Source organism: Mobula hypostoma, chromosome 4, assembly GCF_963921235.1.
Source record: "Mobula hypostoma chromosome 4, sMobHyp1.1, whole genome shotgun sequence".
Lineage (NCBI taxonomy): Eukaryota > Metazoa > Chordata > Chondrichthyes > Myliobatiformes > Myliobatidae > Mobula > Mobula hypostoma.
The window spans coordinates 202,169,913-202,193,195 of NC_086100.1; the positions used below are offsets into that span (position 1 = coordinate 202,169,913).

General features: G+C 50.3%; 1 protein-coding gene across 1 annotated transcript in view; it reads right to left on the reverse strand.

The window, feature by feature from the left end:
- Window positions 1-4,561: 4,561 nt before the first annotated feature.
- The window catches only part of LOC134345897 (disintegrin and metalloproteinase domain-containing protein 33-like), a 118,400-nt gene continuing 99,678 nt past the window's right edge, over window positions 4,562-23,283 (reverse strand). The window contains exons 21-24 of the mRNA XM_063047241.1: window positions 22,691-22,766; window positions 18,903-19,412; window positions 9,287-9,384; window positions 4,562-4,762 (exon numbers count right to left, since the gene is read on the reverse strand). Coding sequence (XP_062903311.1) covers window positions 4,717-4,762; window positions 9,287-9,384; window positions 18,903-19,412; window positions 22,691-22,766 — 730 coding nt within the window. The 3' untranslated portion in view covers window positions 4,562-4,716. The remainder of the gene's footprint in view (window positions 4,763-9,286; window positions 9,385-18,902; window positions 19,413-22,690; window positions 22,767-23,283) is intronic.

The window sequence follows — 23,283 nt, forward strand, 5'->3', positions numbered from 1 at the left end:
GGACAGCACTAAAACAAGACTTTTCACTGTATCTCGGTGCATGGCATTGAACACAGGAGCTGGTAACTACATACACCTGCTCAGACCTCCTGGAGAAATGCATGCAGTTCCCGTCACCACACTGTCAGAAGGATCGGTACTGGTTTATTATTGTGTCATGTACAGTGAAAAGCTTGTCTTGCAGACTGTTCATACAGATCAGATTATTACACAGTGCACTGAGGTAGAACAGTAACAGAATGCAGAATGAAGTGTTACATAGAAAGCACACTGCAGGTAAACAACAAACAGCAAGATCGTAACGAGGTAGATTGTGAGGCCAAGAGTCCATCTTATCATACAAGAGCTCCTTTCAAAAGTCTGATAACAGTGGGATAGAAGCTGTGCTTGAACCTGACAGCGCAAAGAAGGATGTAGAAGAGATTTACCAGAATGCTGTCTGGGATGGAATGGTTCAGTTAGGAGAAGTGGTCCCCGAGTGGAGCGTGTTGAGAGGGGACCTGACTGAGAAAACACGATGAGGAGGGGTACAGAGAGGACAGACCTCAGGAAACCTCTCTCAATATCAGGGGTGTACGAAACCGACGGACAAGGGACAAGGACAATCTGAGGGGGACCTTCTTCACCCAGAGGCACGTGAGGGCCTACGACAAACTGCCGGAGAGAGCGATGGAAGCAGAGATGCCGACGGTATCTGAGAGGTGCCCAGAGATGCCGATGGTGTGTGAGAGGTGCCCAGAGATGCTGGACACCATTCACCAGTTGCTGTGGGAACAGACACACTGACCAGCCGGTGAGGTTCACCGAGAGAACCAGCACACTGACCTGTTGGTGAGTCACTGTGGGGACAGACAGACTGACCGGTCAGTGTGGCCGCCGTGGGGAACGGACACACTGACCTGTCGGTGAGTGACACCGTGGGAACAGACAGACTGACCGGTCAGTGTGGTCGCCATGGGGACGGACACACTGACCTGTCGGTGAGTCACTGTGGGGACGGACACACTGACTGGTCAGTGTGTCACTGTGGGGACGGACAGACTGACCGGTCAGTGTGGGAAAGTACACACTGACCAGTCAGTGAGTCACTGTGGGGACAGACACACTGACTGGTCACTGTGGGAAAGTACACACTGACCGGTCAGTGAGTCGCTGTGGGGACGGACACACTGACTGGTCAGTGTGTCACTGTGGGGACGGACACACTGACCGGTCACTGTGGGGACGGACACACTGACCGGTCACTGAGTCGCTGTGGGGACAGACACACTGACCGGTCGCTGTGGGGATGGACACACTGACCGGTCACTGTGGGGACGGACATACTGACCGGTCACTGTGAGTCACTGTGGGGACGGACATACTGACCGGTCACTGTGAGTCACTGTGGGGACGGACACACTGACCAGTCACTGTGAGTCGATGTGGGGACGGACACACTGACCAGTCACTGTGGGAACGGACACACTGACCGGTCACTGAGTCGCTGTGGGGACAGACACACTGACCGGTCGCTGTGGGGATGGACACACTGACCGGTCGCTGTGGGGACGGACACACTGACCGGTCACTGTGAGTCAGTGTGGGGACGGACACACTGACCGGTCGCTGTGGGAACGGACACACTGACCAGTCACTGAGTTACTGTGGGGACAGACACATTGGCCGGTCCCTGTGGGGATGGACACACTGACCGGGCACTGTGAGTCACTGTGGGGACGGACACACTGACCGGGCACTGTGAGTCACTGTGGGGACGGACACACTGACCGGTCACTGTGGGGACGGACACACTGACCGGTCACTGTGAGTCAGTGTGGGGACGGACACACTGACCGGTCACTGTGAGTCAGTGTGGGGACGGACACACTGACCGGTCACTGTGGGGACGGACACACTGACCGGGCACTGTGAGTCACTGTGGGGACGGACACACTGACCGGTCACTGTGAGTCAGTGTGGGGACGGACACAGTGACTGGTCACTGTGAGTCACTGGGACGGACACACTGACCGGTCACTGTGGGGATGGACACACTGACCGGTCACTGTGGGGACGGACACACTGACCGGTCACTGTGAGTCAGTGTGGGACGGACACACTGACCGGTCACTGTGAGTCAGTGTGGGGACGGACACACTGACCGGTCACTGTGGGGACGGACACATTGACCGGGCACTGTGAGTCACTGTGGGGACGGACACACTGACCGGTCACTGTGAGTCAGTGTGGGGACGGACACAGTGACTGGTCACTGTGAGTCACTGGGACGGACACACTGACCGGTCACTGTGGGGATGGACACACATTAATAACACTGAGCACTTCATTCAGACATCAGTCGGATCACTGAAACACCTCGTCTCATTGAGGATGTTGCCCCTTCGTTTTCAGGAGTCCCCAGCAGTCAGACACTTCCAGAGGCTGCAGCACTGGTCTGGGAACCTGCAGCTTTTCCTCGTGGGAACAACCTATCTGCACTCATGTAGTGTCATGCAAACACAGAACAGAAGGGACTGTACCTCACGGTACCATTTATTGTGGTTCCAGTGGGCCGTCCAGACCCAGAACAGCCCTGTAGACACAATGCTGGAGGAGCTCGGCAGGCCAGCAGTATTAATGAACGGGAATGAACAGTTGATCTTTCAGCCCAGTGCTGCCTGAGCTGCTGAGTTCCTCTAGCATTTTGTGTACACTGTTTTGCAGTTCCAGCGTCTGCAGAATCTCCTGTGTCACAGAACAGCCTTGTCCTCCCTGCGTAAACATGTTACCCTCTGGCAGTGCATCCAGGAAACATCCCATCCACCCTGACCGGTATGGATCTGTCTCTCACATTCAAACAGTGACAGTGCTTCAGTGAGATGAGACTATTTCACACTTAGCACTGCAGAGACCGAAGCTGGGTTAGGGTAGCTGTAGTCTTTGACGGGGTCAGAGGTGACCTAGCATCCATGGGGTCGGGGTCAGCAGGACGACCTGAACGTCTCTGGGGTTATGTGTGTGGTTAAGGGCTGAGAAATAGGAGAGGTAAGTAATTGGAGTTGCCCAGGATTAGTGGGGTGTGGGGGATGGGGCATCGGGGGCTGGATGTGATGTTAGTGTCTGGGGTGACCGTGTGCCAACATGGAGCAATACTAATCCCTGTGTCCTGAGCATGGGCTCCGGAGAGACCCGCCACCCCGTGTCCGGAGCGTGGAGAGACCCGCCACCCCGTGTCCGGAGCACGGAGAGACCCGACACCGCGTGTCCGGAGCGCGGACAGACCCGACACCCCGTGTCCGGAGCGCGGACAGACCCGACACCCCGTGTCCGGAGCGCGGACAGACCCGACACCCCGTGTCCGGAGCGCGGACAGACCCGACACCCCGTGTCCGGAGCGCGGAGAGACCCGACACCCCGTGTCCGGAGCGCGGAGAGACCCGACACCCCGTGTCCGGAGCGCGGAGAGACCCGACACCCCGTGTCCGGAGCGCGGAGAGACCCGACACCCCGTGTCCGGAGCGCGGAGAGACCCGACACCCAGTGTCCGGAGCGCGGAGAGACCCGACACCCAGTGTCCGGAGCGCGGAGAGACCCGACACCCAGTGTCCGGAGCGCGGAGAGACCCGACACCCCGTGTCCGGAGCGCGGAGAGACCCGACACCCCGTGTCCGGAGCGTGGAGAGACCCGACACCCTGTGTCCAGAGAGTGGGCAGACCCGACACCCAGTGTCTGGAGCACGGAGAGACCCGACACCCAGTGTCCGGAGCACGGACAGACACGACACCCCGTGTCCGGAGAGTGGACAGACCCGACACCCAGTGTCCGGAGCACGGAGAGACCCGACACCCAGTGTCCAGAGCACGGAGAGACCCGACACCCTGTGTCCGGAGAGTGGACAGACCCAACACCCCGTGTCCGGAGAGTGGACAGACCCGACACCCAGTGTCCGGAGCACGGACAGACCCGACACCCTGTGTCCGGAGCACGGACAGACCCGACACCCAGTGTCCGGAGCACGGACAGACCCGACACCCTGTGTCCGGAGCACGGACAGACACGACACCCAGTGTCCCGACCATGGAGAGACCCAACACCCCGTGTCCGGAGCACGGAGAGACCCAACACCCTGTGTCCGGAGCACGGACAGACACGACACCCCGTGTCCGGAGCTTGGAGAGACCCAACACCCAGTGTCCGGAGCACGCACAGATCCAACACCCCGTGTCCGGAGCACAGAGAGACCCAACACCCCGTGTCCGGAGCACGGAGAGACCCAACACCCTGTGTCCGGAGCACGGACAGACACGACACCCCGTGTCCGGAGCTTGGACAGACCCAACACCCAGTGTCCGGAGCACGGACAGATCCAACACCCCGTGTCCGGAGCACGGAGAGACCCAACACCCTGTGTCCGGAGCACGGACAGACACGACACCCCGTGTCCGGAGCACGGAGATACCCAATACCCAGTGTCCGGAGCGTGGTGTGGTCAGTGTCCCCACACTGAGCTGTAGCCTCTCCCTGTGTCTCCAGCTTGGAGCTGAACCACAGCCTGTGAACCCAGTTTGGAGCTCTCACCACACCCTCTGTCCGTGGTGAAGAGCTGCACGCACACCATGTCCCCGGCAAGGAGTTGTGTCCCTTTGCTACAGTGGGGCTCCGCTGGGTAGCCAGTGAAGTCCATTCAGCCTGCTGGTGGTGTCAGGAGGCTCTGACAGTAGATCGAAGCCACTTCAGTGCCTGATGTTCCCCTTCCCATGCCGGACATCTGGAGTGGTTCTGGAAGACAAGATGAATGGTCACTGTCCTGAATTGTGAGCTGGGAGACCCGCTGACAGGCGGGCAGCCAGACAAACCCGCCTCGCCCTCATGGTCGACAGGAGGCAGAACGGAGCTCTCTATTGTCTGGTTCGGAGCTCAGGACAGCGTCTGATAGAGAGGTGGGGACTGTGCACCTGATACTGTGTCTGTGTGTGTTCAGAACTGCGTACGTGATTGGTAGTGTGCATGTTCTAATTTCAAAGTAAAATTTATCAGAACACATACATGTCACCACATACAACCCTGAGATTCTTTCCCTGAGGGCATACCTTGCAAATCTTCAGAATAGTAATTGAAAACTGTAATCAAACTGTGTAAATGGAGATATAAATAAGCAGTAATAAATAATGAGTATGAAATAACAGTATAACAGAATCCTTAACTGAGTGCCATTATCCCCTTTCGTTCAGGAGCCTGTTGGTTGAGGGGTAGTAACTGTTCTTGAACTTGGTGGGGCGAGTCCTGAGGCTTCTGTACCTTCTACCTGCTGGCAGCAGTGAGACAAGAGCGTGGCCCGGGTGGTGAGGATACCAGGCTGTAACACAGCCAGTCAGCACACCTTCCACCACACACCAACAGAAGTTTGCTAAGGTTTCTGACGACATGCCGAATCCCCACAGACTCCTGAGGAAGGAGAGGCGCTGTCGTGCTTTCTTCACAATAATATTTACATGATGGGTCCAGGACAGGTCCTCTGGGATAGTGACACCCAGGAATTTAAAGTTACTGACTATGTCTGCCTCTGACCCTCGGATGATTACTGGCTCATGGACCTCTGGTTTTCCTCTCCTGAAGTTTATAATCAATTCCTTGGTCTTACTGACATGAGTGAAAGGTTGTTATTGTCCCAATAGACAATAGACAATAGGTGCAGGAGTAGGCCATTCGGCCCTTCAAGCCAGCACCGCCATTCACTGTGATCATGGCTGATCATCCACAATCAGTATCCAGTTCCTGCCTTATCCCCATAACCTTTGATTCCGCTATCTTTAAGAGCTCTATCCATCTCTTTCTTGAAAACATCCAGAGACTTGGCCTCCACAGCCTTCTGGGGCAGAGCATTCCATACATCCACCACTCTCTGGGTGAAAAAGTTTTTCCTCAACTCCGTTCTAAATGGCCTACCCCTAATTCTTAAACCACTCAGCTAAGTTTTCGATCTCCCTCCTGTTTGCTGATTCATCACCACATTTGATACAGCCCACAACAGTGGTGCCATCAGCAAACTTGTATATGCTGTTGGAGCTGTACTTAGCCACACAGTCGTAGGTGTAAAGTGAGGAAAAGTAGAGCAGGGGGCTAAGTACAATTCCTGTGGTGCTCCTGTGCTGATGGAGATTGTGGAGGAGATGCTTTTGCCAATCCAGACTGACCGGGGTCTACAAGTGAGGAAAAGTAGAGCAGGGGGCTAAGTACAATTCCTGTGGTGCTCCTGTGATGATGGAGATTGTGGAGGAGATGCTTTTGCCAATCCAGACTGACTGGGGTCTATAAGTGAGGAAAAGTAGAGCAGGGGGCTAAGTACAATTCCTGTGGTGCTCCTGTGCTGATGGAGATTGTGGAGGAGATGCTTTTGCCAATCCAGACTGACCGGGGTCTACAAGTGAGGAAAAGTAGAGCAGGGGGCTAAGTACAATTCCTGTGGTGCTCCTGTGCTGATGGAGATTGTGGAGGAGATGCTTTTGCCAATCCAGACTGACCGGGGTCTACAAGTGAGGAAAAGTAGAGCAGGGGGCTAAGTACAATTCCTGTGGTGCTCCTGTGCTGATGGAGATTGTGGAGGAGATGCTTTTGCCAATCCAGACTGACCGGGGTCTACAAGTGAGGAAAAGTAGAGCAGGGGGCTAAGTACAATTCCTGTGGTGCTCCTGTGCTGATGGAGATTGTGGAGGAGATGCTTTTGCCAATCCAGACTGACCGGGGTCTACAAGTGAGGAAAAGTAGAGCAGGGGGCTAAGTACAATTCCTGTGGTGCTCCTGTGCTGATGGAGATTGTGGAGGAGATGCTTTTGCCAATCCAAACTGACTGGGGTCTATAAGTGAGGAAAAGTAGAGCAGGGGGCTAAGTACAATTCCTGTGGTGCTCCTGTGATGATGGAGATTGTGGAGGAGATGCTTTTGCCAATCCAAACTGACTGGGGTCTATAAGTGAGGAAAAGTAGAGCAGGGGGCTAAGTACAATTCCTGTGGTGCTCCTGTGATGATGGAGATTGTGGAGGAGATACTTTTGCCAATCCAGACTGACCGGGGTCTACAAGTGAGGAAAAGTAGAGCAGGGGGCTAAGTACAATTCCTGTGGTGCTCCTGTGATGATGGAGATTGTGGAGGAGATGCTTTTGCCAATCCAAACTGACTGGGGTCTACAAGTGAGGAAAAGTAGAGCAGGGGGCTAAGTACAATTCCTGTGGTGCTCCTGTGCTGATGGAGATTGTGGAGGAGATGCTTTTGCCAATCCAGACTGACCGGGGTCTACAAGTGAGGAAAAGTAGAGCAGGGGGCTAAGTACAATTCCTGTGGTGCTCCTGTGCTGATGGAGATTGTGGAGGAGATGCTTTTGCCAATCCAGACTGACCGGGGTCTACAAGTGAGGAAAAGTAGAGCAGGGGGCTAAGTACAATTCCTGTGGTGCTCCTGTGCTGATGGAGATTGTGGAGGAGATGCTTTTGCCAATCCAAACTGACTGGGGTCTATAAGTGAGGAAAAGTAGAGCAGGGGGCTAAGTACAATTCCTGTGGTGCTCCTGTGATGATGGAGATTGTGGAGGAGATGCTTTTGCCAATCCAAACTGACTGGGGTCTATAAGTGAGGAAAAGTAGAGCAGGGGGCTAAGTACAATTCCTGTGGTGCTCCTGTGCTGATGGAGATTGTGGAGGAGATGCTTTTGCCAATCCAGACTGACCGGGCACTACAAGTGAGGAAAAGTAGAGCAGGGGGCTAAGTACAATTCCTGTGGTGCTCCTGTGCTGATGGAGATTGTGGAGGGGATGCTTTTGCCAATCCAGACTGACCGGGCACTACAAGTGAGGAAAAGTAGAGCAGGGGGCTAAGTACAATTCCTGTGGTGCTCCTGTGCTGATGGAGATTGTGGAGGAGATGCTTTTGCCAATCCAGACTGACCGGGCACTACAAGTGAGGAAAAGTAGAGCAGGGGGCTAAGTACAATTCCTGTGGTGCTCCTGTGCTGATGGAGATTGTGGAGGAGATGCTTTTGCCAATCCAGACTGACCGGGCACTACAAGTGAGGAAAAGTAGAGCAGGGGGCTAAGTACAATTCCTGTGGTGCTCCTGTGCTGATGGAGATTGTGGAGGGGATGCTTTTGCCAATCCAGACTGACCGGGCACTACAAGTGAGGAAAAGTAGAGCAGGGGGCTAAGTACAATTCCTGTGGTGCTCCTGTGCTGATGGAGATTGTGGAGGAGATGCTTTTGCCAATCCAGACTGACCGGGCACTACAAGTGAGGAAAAGTAGAGCAGGGGGCTAAGTACAATTCCTGTGGTGCTCCTGTGCTGATGGAGATTGTGGAGGAGATGCTTTTGCCAATCCAGACTGACCGGGCACTACAAGTGAGGAAAAGTAGAGCAGGGGGCTAAGTACAATTCCTGTGGTGCTCCTGTGCTGATGGAGATTGTGGAGGAGATGTTTTTGCCAATCCAAACTGACTGGGGTCTACAAGTGAGGAAATCCAAGATCCAATTGCACAAGGGAGTTGAAATTTACTGATTAGTTTTGAGGGGGTGATGGTGTTAAATGCTGAGCTGTGGTTGTGTGAAGGGCCAGTGATATGGCATCGGCTGTAGACCGGTTGTTTTGGTAGGCAAGTTGGAGTGGATCCAAATCACCACTCAGACATGAACTGATATGCTTCAACACTAACCTCTCAAAACACTTCGTCATTGTGGATACAAGTTCCACCGGGTGACAGATTATCACGCCCTTCGCTGTTCTTGGGCACCGGTACAATTGAAGCCTGTTTGAAGCAGATGGGTACCTCACACTGCCAGAGCGGGAGGTTGAAGATATCCAGTGTCATTTGTGTGTGTGTCCAGTATGCCTGGTATCGCATGCGTGCACATCCGGTACCGTGTGCGACTCCGGTACAGCGTGTGCGTGTCCAGTATCGTGTCTGTGTGCACGTCCATCTCAGGTACAGCGTGTATGTGTGTCCGGTACAGCGTGCATGTGCGTGTGTGTCTGGTACTGTGCGTCTCTGGTACAATGTGTATGCGTGTCCAGTCCCGTGTCTGTGTGTCCAGTCCTGAAAGCTGTGATGCACTGGGTGTGATACAGTACAGCGGCTCAGCACATGCACCGTACATGAAGAACCCAGACCTCCACCATTGGAGACACAGCTCCCTCTGTGGGCAGGACTCGCAGTCAGGGGTGCACAGTGTTCAGGGTACGGGGGCAGGATTATGCAGGGTGGGGTACACGGGCAGGGAGTGTGGGGTGGGAGGTAAACAGGCAGGTACATTGCACATACCTGAGTACAGAGCGGGAGAAGGTGACAGCCGCTGTGGGCAGAGCTGGGTATGGGGACACGGGGTCCTGTGCTGACACACCAGGGCTGGGTGTCACCCTCTGAAACACAAACACAACGGCATAGCATCAGCGTCAGAGCCACACGGGCAATCAGGAGCACAGAGCTCTTAATTGACATTTAGACCATACCACAGCACAGCCCAGCACAGTACAGGAGAGGCCCTCCGCACCACAATGTTGGATCAACCTGTACAAACCTAATCCACAATCAAACTAACTCTTCCCTCCTACTCAGCCCGTAAGCCTTCATTTTTCTTACACCCATCTAAGAGCCTCTTCAATGTCCCTATTGTACCAGCCTGTGCCATCTCACCCGGGAGTGCTGTAAATGTCCCTATTGTACCAGCCTGTGCCATCTCACCCAGGAGTGCTGTAAATGTTTCTATTGTAACAGCCTGTGCCATCTCACCCAAGAGTGCCTTTCAGACAACCATTAATCTCTGTGTAAAACAAATCAGATCTCTGGCATCCCTCCTAATCTTCTCTCCCGTCACCTTAAATGATATTCTCTGGTTTTGGGAAAAAACCTCTGGTTATCCTCTCTATGCCTCTCATCATCCTGTACATCTCTATCAAGTCATCTCTCAACTCTCAACTAGATATGGCATAGTTATTTCCCAGGGGATTCTAGGACAAGAGGAAATGACTTCAGGATTGAAGGACATCCATTTAGAACTGAGATGCGGAGGAGAAATTACTTTAGTCAATCTGTGGAAGTTGTTGCCACGAGCGGCTGTGGAGGCCAAGTCATTGGGTGCATTTAAGGCAGAGACAGATAGGTTCTTGAGTAGCCTGGTCTTCAAAGGGTGTTGGGTGAAGGCAGGGGAGTGGGGATGACTGGAAGAATTGGATCAGCCCATGATTGAATGGTGGAGCAGACTCGATGAGCCGAATGGCCTACTTCTGCTCCTATATCTTATGGTCTAACTTCCTTCACTCCAAAGTTACAGCTCGCTCAACCTTTCCTCAGAAGACGGCAGCCTGGTAAATCTCCTTTGCACCCTCTCTAAAACTTCCACATCCTTCCTGTAAAGAGGCAACCAGAACTGAACACAATATTCCAGTGCGTTCTAACCAAAGTCTTAAAAGAGCTACAATATTTCCTCACGGCTCTTAACACAATCTCCTGATTAATGAAGGCCAACACACCATACACCTTCTTAACCACCCTGTCAACTTGTACTGCCACTTTGAGGGATCTACAGATGTGGGTGATGGGGGTGTTGGCATCACTACCAATGGAGGTGTAAGGTGGTCCTTCCCTCTGCCAGCTTGCAGGTCACCCTGGGCAAAGTGTAACACCTGTTTGTCCCCTCACCCTCACCCCACCTTGATCAGGATCCCGTGAAGCCGTGGGAGCAGGTGGTGGATGGTCGTATGAGTACCTGCTGCATATCACAAGTCCTAGTTACACAACCACTGACACCAGGCAGACAATCTCTGAAGTATTGATAATGGCTAGGGTCACCGGTTTTGTAAAGACACTGCCCAGAAGAAGGCAATGGCAAACCACTTCTGTTGAAACATTTGCGGAGAACAATCACAGTCATGGATAGACATGATGGCCCATGTCATATAACACAGCAGATAACGATGATGATGACAATAGTTGTAAACCCAAAGATTCATTTGTTTCTCCACACTGGTAATCTTGCTATTAACTGTTTTCAACTTTGACCTTCCAAAGTGAGTCACTTTACAATTTTCCAGGTTGAACTCCATGTGCCACTCCTTCCCCCAGGTCTGCATCCTGTCAGTGTCCTGTTATAACCGACAGTATGAGAATCGTCCACAGTAACTACAACTCCACCAGCGTCTGTGTTATCTGCAAACTTACTAACCCACTCTTCAATTTACCTCATGAAAGTAATTTATCAAAATCACAAAGTGCAGGGGTCCCAGAACAGATCCCTGCAAAACACCACTGGCCACCAACTTCAGGCAGAATACATTCCATCTACAATCACCCTCAGCTTTCTATAGGAGGCCATTTCTTTTGGCACACACACACACACACACAGAGAACCACACCCACACTCACACTCCCACCCAGAGCCACACAGACACACACACACCTACAGCCACACCCACATGTGCACACACGCACACAGACACACACCCATCCACACTCACACACAGACTCAGACAGCCATACACACCCATACACAGACACACACACACACATTCATACACAGAGACACACATGCACACACTGACACACACACTCATACAGACCTATACACACAGGGACGCGCGCACACACACACACAGAGTCACAGACAGACACACACCCACACAATCCTCCCCCACCATGGGAAACATCCTTTCCACATCTACTCAGTGTAGGCCTTTCAACATCTGAAAGGTTTCAATGACCTCCTCCCCCATCCTTCTAAATTCCAGTGAGTACAGACCCAGAGCCATCAAACGTTCCTCGTATGATAACCCTTTCATTTCCAGAATCATCCTTGTGAACCTCCTCTGAACCCTCTCCAATGCCAGCACATCTTTTCTTAGATGAGGAGCCCAAAACTATTCACAATACTCAAGGTGAGGCCTCACCAGTGCCTTATAAAGCCTCAGCATCACATCCCTGCTCTTGTATTCTAGACCTCTTGAAGTGAATGCTAACATGGCATTTGCCTTCCTCACCACTGACTCAACCTGCAAGTTAACTTTCAGGGTATTCTGCACAAGGACTCCCAAGTCCCTCTGCATCTCAGATTCCTGGATTTTCTCCCTGTTTAGAAAATAGTCTGTACATTTATTTCTACTACCAAAGTGCATGACCATGCATTTTTCAACATTGTATTTCATTTGCCACTTTCTTGCCCATTCCCCTAATCTGTCAAAGCCATTCTGCATCCTACCTGTTTCCTCAACACTGCCTGCCCCTCCACCAATCTTCATAACATATGCAAACTTGGCAACAAAGTCATCCATTCCATCATCCAAATCATTTATATCCAGCTTACAAAGAAGTGGTCCCAACACTGACCCCTGCGGAATACCACTAGTCACTGGCAGCCAACCAGAAAAGGATCCTTTTATTCCCACTCACTGCCTTCTACGACTCAGCCAATGCTCTAACCAAGTTAGTAACTTTTCTGTAATACCATGGGCTCTTAACTTTGTAAGCAGCCTCATGTGTGGCACCTTGTCAAAAGTCTTCTGAAAGTGCAAATATACAACATCCACTGCATCCCCTTTATCTATCCTACTTGTAATCTCCTCAAAGAATTCCAACAGGTTTGTCAGGCAGGATTTTCCCTGAAGGAAGCCATGCTGACTTTGTACTATCTTGTCCTGTGTCACCAAGTACTCCATCACCTCATCCTTAACAATTGACTCTAACATCCTCCCAACCACTGAGGTCAGGTTAACTTAATTTCCTTTCTGCTGCCTTCCTCCTTTCTTAAAGAGTGGAGACACACACTCCCACACTCAGACACACACACTCACAGAAGTGCAGGGCCCCACGTGGACACACACCCACACACACGCAGGGACAGACAGACACACACACACACACACACACCACACACAGAGGCAGCCACACACTCACACAAATGCCGGGACACACACACAGACACACATGCACACACATATACACACACACACACTGACATGTACTGACACACACAGACACATAGTACACAGGCTCACACAGACACAGTGTCTATGGAGAGACTATATACTCTGTACTCTGACAAGCCTTCTGACAGGCTGCATCTGTGTCTGATGGGGACTGCTACTGTACAGGATCAAAACGAGCTACAGCAATTGTAAAATTAGTCAACTCCTAATGCGTGTGAACAAGCAGTCTTGGGGTACTGCAAGTCTGTGTCTTTCCTGTTGCTGCACGCTTGCGTGCTCGGTGGGGGAGGTGGGCGCTGATGTTTTTTTTTGCTGGTGGGGAGGGGGATCGTTGCCTTGCTGCTGCTTATGCGTGGGTGGGGGGAGCCGTCATTCATTAAACATTATATTTAACTGTCATTCATTCTTTGGAGCACTCCTCTGTTTTCATGGATGGTTGTGAAGAAAAAGTAGTTCAGGATGTCCATAGAAAAATATAGAAAACCTACAGCACAATACAGGTCCTTCGGCCCACAAAGCTGTGCTGAACATGTCCCTACCTTAGAAATTACTAGACCTCCCCATTTCCCTCTATTTTTCTATTTTTATATTGTATACATTTCTCTGACATTAGCTGTACCTTTGAAATTTTGAAACTTGAAGGAACTGGATAGGTGAGTATTTGGATAGATGTGGATTGATTACGGATAGTCAGCATGGCTTTGTGTGTGATAGGTCATGTCTATCCAGTCTTAGAGTTTCAAGGAAGTTCCCAAGATAGTTGATGAAGGCAAGGCAGTAGATGTTGTCTACATGGACTGTAACAAGACATGGGAGGTTGGACAAGAAGCTTCAATTGTTCAGTATTTGAGATGAGGTAGTAACTTGGATCAGCCATTGCCTATGACACCAAGATTGGAATTGTTACAGACAGTGAGGAAGACTATCAAAGTTTACAGTGGGTTCTGGATCAGCTGGAAAAATGGGCTGAAAAGTGGCAGATGGAATTTAATGCAGACAAGTCCGAGGTGTTGCACTTTGGCAGGACCAACCAGGGCAGGTCTTACACAATGAACGCCCAGGCATTGAAGAGTACGGTAGAAATTAAGGGATCTGGGAATACATAACTTATTAAAACTGGTGTCACAGGTAGACAGGGTTGTAAAGGAAGCTTTGGCACATCGGCCTTCATAAATCAAAATAATGAGTACAGGAGATGGGATATTATGTTGAAGTTATATAAGACATTGGTGGGCCTAATTTGGAGTATTGTGTGCAGTTTTGGTCATCTACCTACAGGAAAGATGTAAACAAGGTTGAAAGAGTACAGAGAAAATTTACAAGAATGTTGCAGGGTCTGGAGGACCTGAGTTATATGGAAAGAGTGAATAGGTTAGAACTTTATTCCTTGGAATATACAAGATCAAAGGGAGATTTGACAGAGGCCTACAAAATTACGAGGGGTATTGATAGGGTAAATGCAAGCAGGCTTTTTCCTCTGTGGTTGGGTGAGACTACAACTACAGATTATTGGTAAAGGGTGAAAGGTGAAAAGCTTAAGGGGAACATGAGGGAGACTTCTTCACTCAGAGAGTCATGACAGACTGGAACGAGCTGCCAGTACAAGTGGTGCAGGTGAGTTCAATTCCAACGATTAAGAGAAGTTTGGACAGGTACGTCTAATATCCCAACGAATGATGTTATGGACAAAATGGGAGGCGAGGACCTCAGTAAAATCACTGTCACTAAAGAGATAGTGATGAGCAAACTAGAGGGCCTAAATGTAGATAAGTCCCCTGATCCTGATGGGATACATCCCAGGGTGCTGAAGGAATTGGCGGAGGTTATAGTAGACGCGTTGGTAATCATTTACCAAAATTCTCTAGACTCTGGTCAGGTCCTGGTGGACTGGAAGACAGCAAATGTCACGCCGCTTTTTAAACAAGGATGTAGGCGAAAGACGGGCAACTATAGGCCAGTTAGCTTAACATCTGTAGTCAGGAAAATGCTTGTAACTGTCATTAAGGAAGCGAAAACATTTAGAAAGGAGTGGTTCCATTAGACAGACGCAGCATAGATTCAGAAAGGGCAGGTCTCCTGTTTGACAAACTTACTGGAGTTCTTTGAGGACATAATGAGTGCAGTGGATAGAGGGGATCAGGTGGATGTCATATACTTGGATTTCCAGAAGGCGTTCGATAAGGTGCCGCACAAGAGACTTATAAATAAGATACGGATGCATGGAGTCGGAGGAAGTGTATTGGCATGGATAGTGGATTGGTTAACCAATAGAAGGCAGAGAGTTGGTATAAATGGGTGTTTCTCCGGTTGACAGTCAGTGGTGAGTGGGGTGCCGCAGGGGTCGGTGCTGGGCCCGCAGCTGTTTACCATTTACATTGGTGATTTGGAAGAGGGGACTGAGTGTAGCATAGCAAAATTTGCTGATGACACAAAACTGAGTGGAAAAGCAAATTGTGCAGAGGATGTGGAGAGTCTGGAGAGGGATATAGATAGGTTAAGTGAGTGGGCCAAGGTCTGGCAGATGGGACACAACGTTGGTAAATGCGAGATCAACTTTGGAAGGAATAATAGAAGAGCAAATTATTATTTAAATGGTGAAAGATTGCAGCATGCTGTTGTGCAGAGAGACTTGGGAGTGCTTGTTCATGAATCGCAAAAAGTTGGCTTGCAGGTGCAACAGGTTATTAAGAAGGCAAACGGAATGTTGGCCTTCATTGCTAGAGGGATTGAATTCAAGAGCAGGGAGGTCATGCTGCAACTATACAGGGTACTGGTGAGGCCGCACCTGGAGTACTGTGTGCAGTCTGGTCTCCATACTTGAGGAAGGGTATACTGGCTTTGGAGGCAGTGCAGAGGAGGTTTACCAGGTTGATTCCAGGGATGAAGGGGTTAACCTATGAGGAGAGATTGAGTCGCCTGGGACTATACTCTCTGGAATTCAGAAGAATGAGAGGGGATCTTATAGAAACATACAAAATTTTGAAAGGGATTGATAAGATAGACGTAGGAAAGTTGTTTCCATTGGTAGGTGAGACTAGAACCAGGGGACATTACCTCAAGATTCAGGGGAGAAGATTTAGGACGGAGATGGGGAGAAACTGGTAGGGGTACGGAGGGCTATAGTTTGGGTGCAGTTTGATAGGGGTAGGCAGCTTAAATGGCTCGACATGGACTAAATAGGCGGAAGGGCCTGTTACTATGCTGAACTTTTCTTTGACTTTACGACACTATACACAGAAAGGTGCCAGAAAAGGGTCAATAAAATCATGAAGGACCCCACCCACCCTGCTCATGGGCTGTTTGTTCCATTTCCATCAGGGAGGAGGCTGCAAACATCCACACCAGGACCACCAGACTCAAAAACAGTTACTTTCCCCAAGCAGTGAGGCTGATCAACACCTCCACCCACTAACCCACCCCTCCACTACTTTATCATCTCCTGTCACAGTCACCTATGTACAGACACTGCTGTGTCGAGAAACATAGAAAACCCACAGCACAATACAGGCCCTTAGGCCCATAATGCTGTGCTGAACATGTACTTACTTTAGAAATTACCTTGGGTTACCCACAGCCCTCTATTTTGCTAAGCTGCATGTACCTATCCAGGAGTCTCTTAAAAAACCCTATCGTATCCGCCTCTACCACCATCGCCAAGCAGCCCGTTCCATGCACTCACCACTCTCTGAGTAAAAAACTTACCCCTGACATCTCCTCTGTACCTACTCCCAAGCACCTTAAAACTGTGCCCTCTCGTGCTGGCCATTTCATCCCTGGGAAAAAGCCTCTGACTATCCACACAATCAATGCCTCTCATCATCTTATACAACTTTCTCAGATCGTCTCTCATCCTCCATCACTCCAAGGAGAAAAGGCCAAGTTCACTCAACCTATTTTCATAAGGCATGCTCCCCAATCCAGGCAACATCCTTGTAAATCTCCTCTGCACCCTTTCTATGGTTTCCACATCCTTCCTGTAGTGAGGCAACCAGAACTGAGCACAGTACTCCAAGTGGGGTCTGACCAGGGTCCTATATAGCTGCAACATTACCTCTCGGCTCTTGAACTCAATCCCATAGTTGAAGGAGGCCAATGCATTGTATGCCTTTTTATCAACACTGTCACCCTGCACAGCAGCTTTGAGTGTCCTATGGACTCAGACCCCAAGATCCCTCTGATCCTCCACACTGCCAAGAGTCTTACCATTAATACTATATTCTGCCATCATATTTGACCTACCAAAATGAACCACCTCACACTTATCTGGGTTGAACTCCATCTGCAACTTCTCAGCCCAGCTTTGCATCCTATCAATGTCCCGCTGTAAACTCTGACAGCCCTCCACACTATCCACAACACCCCCAACCTTTGTGTCATCAGCAAATTTACTAACCCATCCCTCCATTTCCTCATCCAGGCCATTTATAAAAATCACGAAGAGAAGAGGTCCCAGAACAGATCCCTGAGGCACACCACTGGTTACCGACCTCCATGTAGAATATAACCCGTCTACAACCACTCTTTGTCTTCTGTGGGCAAGCCAGTTCTGGATCCACAAAGCAAGGTCCCCTTGGATCCCATGCCTCCTTACTTTCTCAATAAGCCTTGCATGGGGTACCTTATCAAATGCCTTGCTCAAAGCGATATATACAACATCTACTGCTCTTTCTTCATCAATGTGTTTAGCCACATCCTCAAAAAATTCAATCAGACTCGTAAGGCATGACCTGCCCTTGACAAAGCCATGCTGACTATTCCTAATCATATTATGCCTCTCCAAATGTTCATAAATCCTGCCTCTCAGGATCTTCTCCATCAATGACAGTGAGTACAGGAATAGAGTGAGGTGGAAGATAAATGCGTGGCTGAGGGATTGGAGCAGGGGGCAGGGATTCAGATTTCTGGATCATTGGGACCTCTTTTGGGTCAGGTGTGACCTGTACAAAAAGGACAGGATGCACTTGAATCCCAGGGGGACCAATATCCTGGATAATCAAGGACACGACCCACCCAGCCAACACACTTTTCGTCCCTCTTCCCTCCGGGAGAAGGCTCAGGAGCTCGAAGACTCGTACGGTCAGATTTGGGAACAGCTTCTTTCCAACTGTGATAAGACTGCTGAACGGACCCTCACCCGGATCTGGGCTGTACCCTCCAAATATCCGGACCTGCCTCTCGGTTTTTTGCACTACCTTACTTCCCATTTTTCTATTTTCTATTTATGATTTATAATTTAAATTTTTAATATTTACTATCGATTTGTACTCCAGGGAGCAGGAAGTGCGGAATCAAATATCGCTGTGATGATTGTACGTTCTAGTATCAATTGTTTGGCAACAATAAAGTATAAAGTATAATATCTCCTCCTCACTGATGATCAATATCTACATGCTCAAGCTTTTCAGTCCACTGCAAGTCATCCCTACAATCACCAAGATCCTTTTCCATAGTGAATACTGAAGCAAAGTATTCAGTAAGTACCTCTGCTATCTCTTCCGGTTCCATACACACTTTCCCACTGTCACACTTCATTGTTCCTATTCTCTGACATCTTATCCTCTTGCTCTTCAGATACTAGTAGAATGCCTTGGGGTTTTCCTTAATCCTTCTTGCCAAGGCCTTCTCATGGCCCTTTCTGGCTCTCCTAATTTCTTTCTTAAGCGAGCCTTATAATTTTCTAGATCTCTATCATTACCTAGGTTTTTGAATCATTCGTAAGCTTTTCTTTTCTTCTTGACAAGATTTTCAACTGCCTTTGCACACCATGATTCCTGTACCCTACCATCCTTTGCCTGTCTCGTTGGAACGTACCTATGCAGAACGCCACGCAAATATCCCCTGTACATTTGCCACATTTCTGCCATACATTTCCCTGAGAACATCTGTATATTGCGTTGTACTGCCCCTCCCACCATGGGGAAACTGCCCCTCCCCCACTCTCCGGTTAGCTGCCCACTCACCTTCTCAGCATCCACAGCCAGCCTCGGCCCGACCACACTGACCGGCTGTAACTGATGCAGACCGGGCTTCAGCAGACGACACCTAGACGGAGGTGGCGGGCGAGACGGAGCTGGAGAACCAGACGGAGGTATCAGACGAGACGGAGCTGGAGAACCAGACGGAGGTATCAGACGAGACGGAGCTGGAGAACCAGATGGAGGTATCAGACGAGACGGAGCTGGAGAACCAGATGCAGGCGGAGGGCGAGACGGAGCTGGAGAACCAGATGGAGGTATCAGACGAGACGGAGCTGGAGAACCAGATGCAGGCGGAGGGCGAGACGGAGCTGGAGAACCAGACGGAGGTATCAGACGAAACGGAGCTGGAGAACCAGACAGAGGCGGAGGGCGAGACGGAGCTGCAGAACCAGACGGAAGTATCAGACGAGACGGAGCTGGAGAATCAGACGGAGGCGGAGGGCGAGACGGAGCTGGAGAACCAGACGGAGCTGGAAGACGACAAGACGCTGGCTGTGTGCAGAAACTAAACTTTAGAACACAGGAGTAGGCCATTCGAACCCTCAAATCTGACCCAACATGGATGATCTGTCCAGGACACAATAATACTGAAGAAATACATATATTCTCTCACACTGCCAGAGTAAAACAGCTGGTAAAATCTCACACAGAACACACTCCAGACATTCTCTCTCGCTGCCTCGATAAAGCAGTCGGCATACAGGCAGTCGACGCTGCCTTTCTGAGACACCGCTCCTCGACGATGTCCTGGGTACTTTGTAGGCTGGTACCTGAGATGCAGCTGACTAGATTTACAACCCTCTGCAGCTTCTTTCGGTCCTGTGCAGTAGCCCCCCCATACCAGACACTGATGCAACCTGTCCGAATGCTCTCCACGGTACATCTATAGAAGTTTTTTGAGTGTATTTGTTGACATGTGCCTTTAAGTACCCCAAAACCACATTTTGACAATTCACCCCCAAGGGTTCCTTTACTTTAAGCTCTCTAGTCAATTCCAGTTCATTGCACAACACCCAATCCAGAATGGTTTCAACAGCGAGTTGCTCTAAAAATCAATCTTCGGCATTCTACAAATGCCATCTCTTGGTATCCAACACCAACCTGATTTTTCCAATATACCTGCATATTGAAATTCCCCATGAGTATTGCCCTTTTGACCTGCATTGTCTCTCTCCTGCTGTACTCTGTAGCCCACATCCTGGCTACTGTTTGGAGGGCTGTATATAACTCCCACCAGGGTCTTCTCATCCTTGCAGTTTCTTAACTCTACCCCAGAGGATGCTACATCTTCCAATACTATGTCACCTCTTTCTAAGGATTGATTTCATTTTTTACCAACAGAGCCACATCACACCTTCTGCCTACCCGCCTGTCCTTTTGATACAATGAGTATCCTCGGATGTTAAAATCACTTCTATAACCTTTCCTCAGCCACGACTCGGTGATGCCCACATCACCTCTGTAAATCTCTAACTGTGCTACAAGGTCATCTACCTTACTCTGCACACAGCACGAATCCAAATGCAACACCTTCAGTCCCGTGTTCCCCTTTTGCATTGCAACTCACCCTGTAGACTGCAGTTTTGCCCTGTCATCAACCACTCCTTGCTTACTGTCTCACTACACACTGCCTGTTTGTAAACCGACTACCTTATCCTCAGCACTGTCACTCCAGTTCCCATCCCCCCGCCAAATTAGCTTAAACCCTCAAAACAACTCTAGCAAACCTACCCGCAAAGATATTGGTCCCCCTCTGGTTCAGTCATAGCTTCCCTGGAAGTGGTCCAGAAGTCAAACCCGACAGACCCCTCCCACCCCACACAGTCTCTCCCACTTCCGGTAACGCAGTCTCCATAATCTCAGACCCACACAGTCTCTCTCACTCTCAGTAATGCAGTCTCCGTAATCTCAGACCCAGACAGTCTCTCTCACTCTCAGTAATGCAGTCTCCGTAATCTCAGACCCAGACAGTCTCTCTCACTCTCGGTAACACAGTCTCTGTAATCTCAGAACCCACACAGTCTCTCTCACTCTCAGTAACGCAGTCTCCGTAATCTCAGACCCAGACAGTCTCTCTCACTCTCGGTAGCGTAGTCTCCGTAATCTCAGACCTAGACAGTCTTTCTCACTCTCGGTAATGCAGTCTCCGTAATCTCAGACCCAGGCAGTCTGTCTCACTCTCGGTAACGCAGTCTCCGTAATCTCAGACCCAGACAGTCTCTCTCACTCTCGGTAACGCAGTCTCCGTAATCTCAGACCCAGACAGTCTCTCTCACTCTCAGTAACGCAGTCTCCGTAATCTCAGACCCACAGTCTCTCTCACTCTCAGTAACACAGTCTCCGTAATCTCAGACCCAGACAGTCTCTCTCACTCTCGGTAACGCAGTCTCCGTAATCTCAGACCCAGACAGTCTCTCTCACTCTCGGTAATGCAGTCTCCGTAATCTCAGACCCAGTCTCTCTCACTCTCAGTAACGCAGTCTCCGTAATCTCAGACCCAGACAGTCTCTCTCACTCTCGGTAATGCAGTCTCCGTAATCTCAGACCCAGACAGTCTCTCTCACTCTCAGTAACGCAGTCTCCGTAATCTCAGACCCAGACAGTCTCTCTCACTCTCGGTAACGCAGTCTCCGTAATCTCAGACCCAGACAGTCTCTCTCACTCTCGGTAACGCAGTCTCCGTAATCTCAGACCCCACACAGTCTCTCTCACTCTCGGTAATGCAGTCTCCGTAATCTCAGACCCCACACAGTCTCTCTCTTGGTAACGCAGTCTCCGTAATCTCACACCCCAGACAGTCTCTCTCACTCTCGGTAACGCAGTCTCCGTAATCTCAGACCCCACACAGTCTCTCTCTTGGTAACGCAGTCTCCGTAATCTCAGACCCAGACAGTCTCTCTCACTCTCGGTAACGCAGTCTCTGTAATCTCAGACCCAGACAGTCTCTCTCACTCTCGGTAACGCAGTCTCCATAATCTCAGACCCAGACAGTCTCTCTCACTCTCGGTAACGCAGTCTCCGTAATCTCAGACCCCACACAGTCTCTCTCTTGGTAACGCAGTCTCCGTAATCTCACACCCCAGACAGTCTCTCTCACTCTCGGTAACGCAGTCTCCGTAATCTCAGACCCCACACAGTCTCTCTCTTGGTAACGCAGTCTCCGTAATCTCACACCCCAGACAGTCTCTCTCACTCTCGGTAACGCAGTCTCCATAATCTCAGACCCAGACAGTCTCTCTCACTCTCGGTAACGCAGTCTCCGTAATCTCAGACCCCACACAGTCTCTCTAACTCTCGGTAACGCAGTCTGCATAACCTCAGACCCAGACAGTCTCTCTTCTGTGCTCTCCCAATGGGCGGGAAATGCAAAAGTCTGAATGCACGTCCCTCCAGGCTCAATCTCAGCTTCTATCTCACTGTTACTGAACTGTTTCCTCATCCCATAAGGACTCTTGACCTCACAATCTACTCCGTGATGGAGTGGGGCGATGCCCGGGGAGGAGTGGTCACCTGCAGTTCATTGGTCAGTCAGGGCCGCAGATTCGACCCCTCCCAACCTGCTTCTGTTGTGGAATCTACCCATGGGGAGGTTTCGGTCAAACCTGCCACGAATGACAACCCTTCATTAACAGCGGCCCCTTCTGGCCAGAGCACGGGGAGGTTTCCTACTCCTTCCCCCTACCACCACCCTTGGAAAGTTCTAGACGGTTCGGATAGGGTTGGCAACCCTTGTTCCCTGTCAGAACAGCAGGCTCGCTCTCTGTACTCACCCTGCTTGGGGCTTTACTTGGCCGCAGCTCCCTCAGTGGAATGGTCGTGTGTTCGGGGGGAGGGGACCCCGCACCCCTGTACAGAGATAACAGAGTTACTGAGGGTATGGAATAGGAGGCGGTGCCGGGAAAAGGTCAACAGCGACAGAGTCAGGAGTCACTGAGAAGCGAGTGCAGAAATTGCAGGGGCCCTCGCAGAGACATTTAAATCATCCCTAGAGACAGGTGAGGTGTCGGAGGGTCGGAGGATAGCCAATGTTGTTCCATTGTTTAAGAAAGGCACTAAAAGTAAATGAGGAAATTATAGACTGGTGAGCCTTACGTCAGCTGTGGGAAAGTTATTGGAAGGTATTCTAAGGGTCCGGATGTGTGAGTATTTGGATGGATGTGGACAGATTGAAGATAGTCAGCATGGCTTCATGCACAGTCGGTCGCGTCCAACCAACCATATAGTTTTTCGAGGAAGTTACCAGGAAAGTGGATGAAGGTAAGGCATTTAATGCTGTCTACATGGACTTCAGCAAGACATTTGACAAGGTCCCGCGTGTGAGGCTGGTCAGGAAGGTTCAGTCTCTCAGCATTCAGGATGAGGT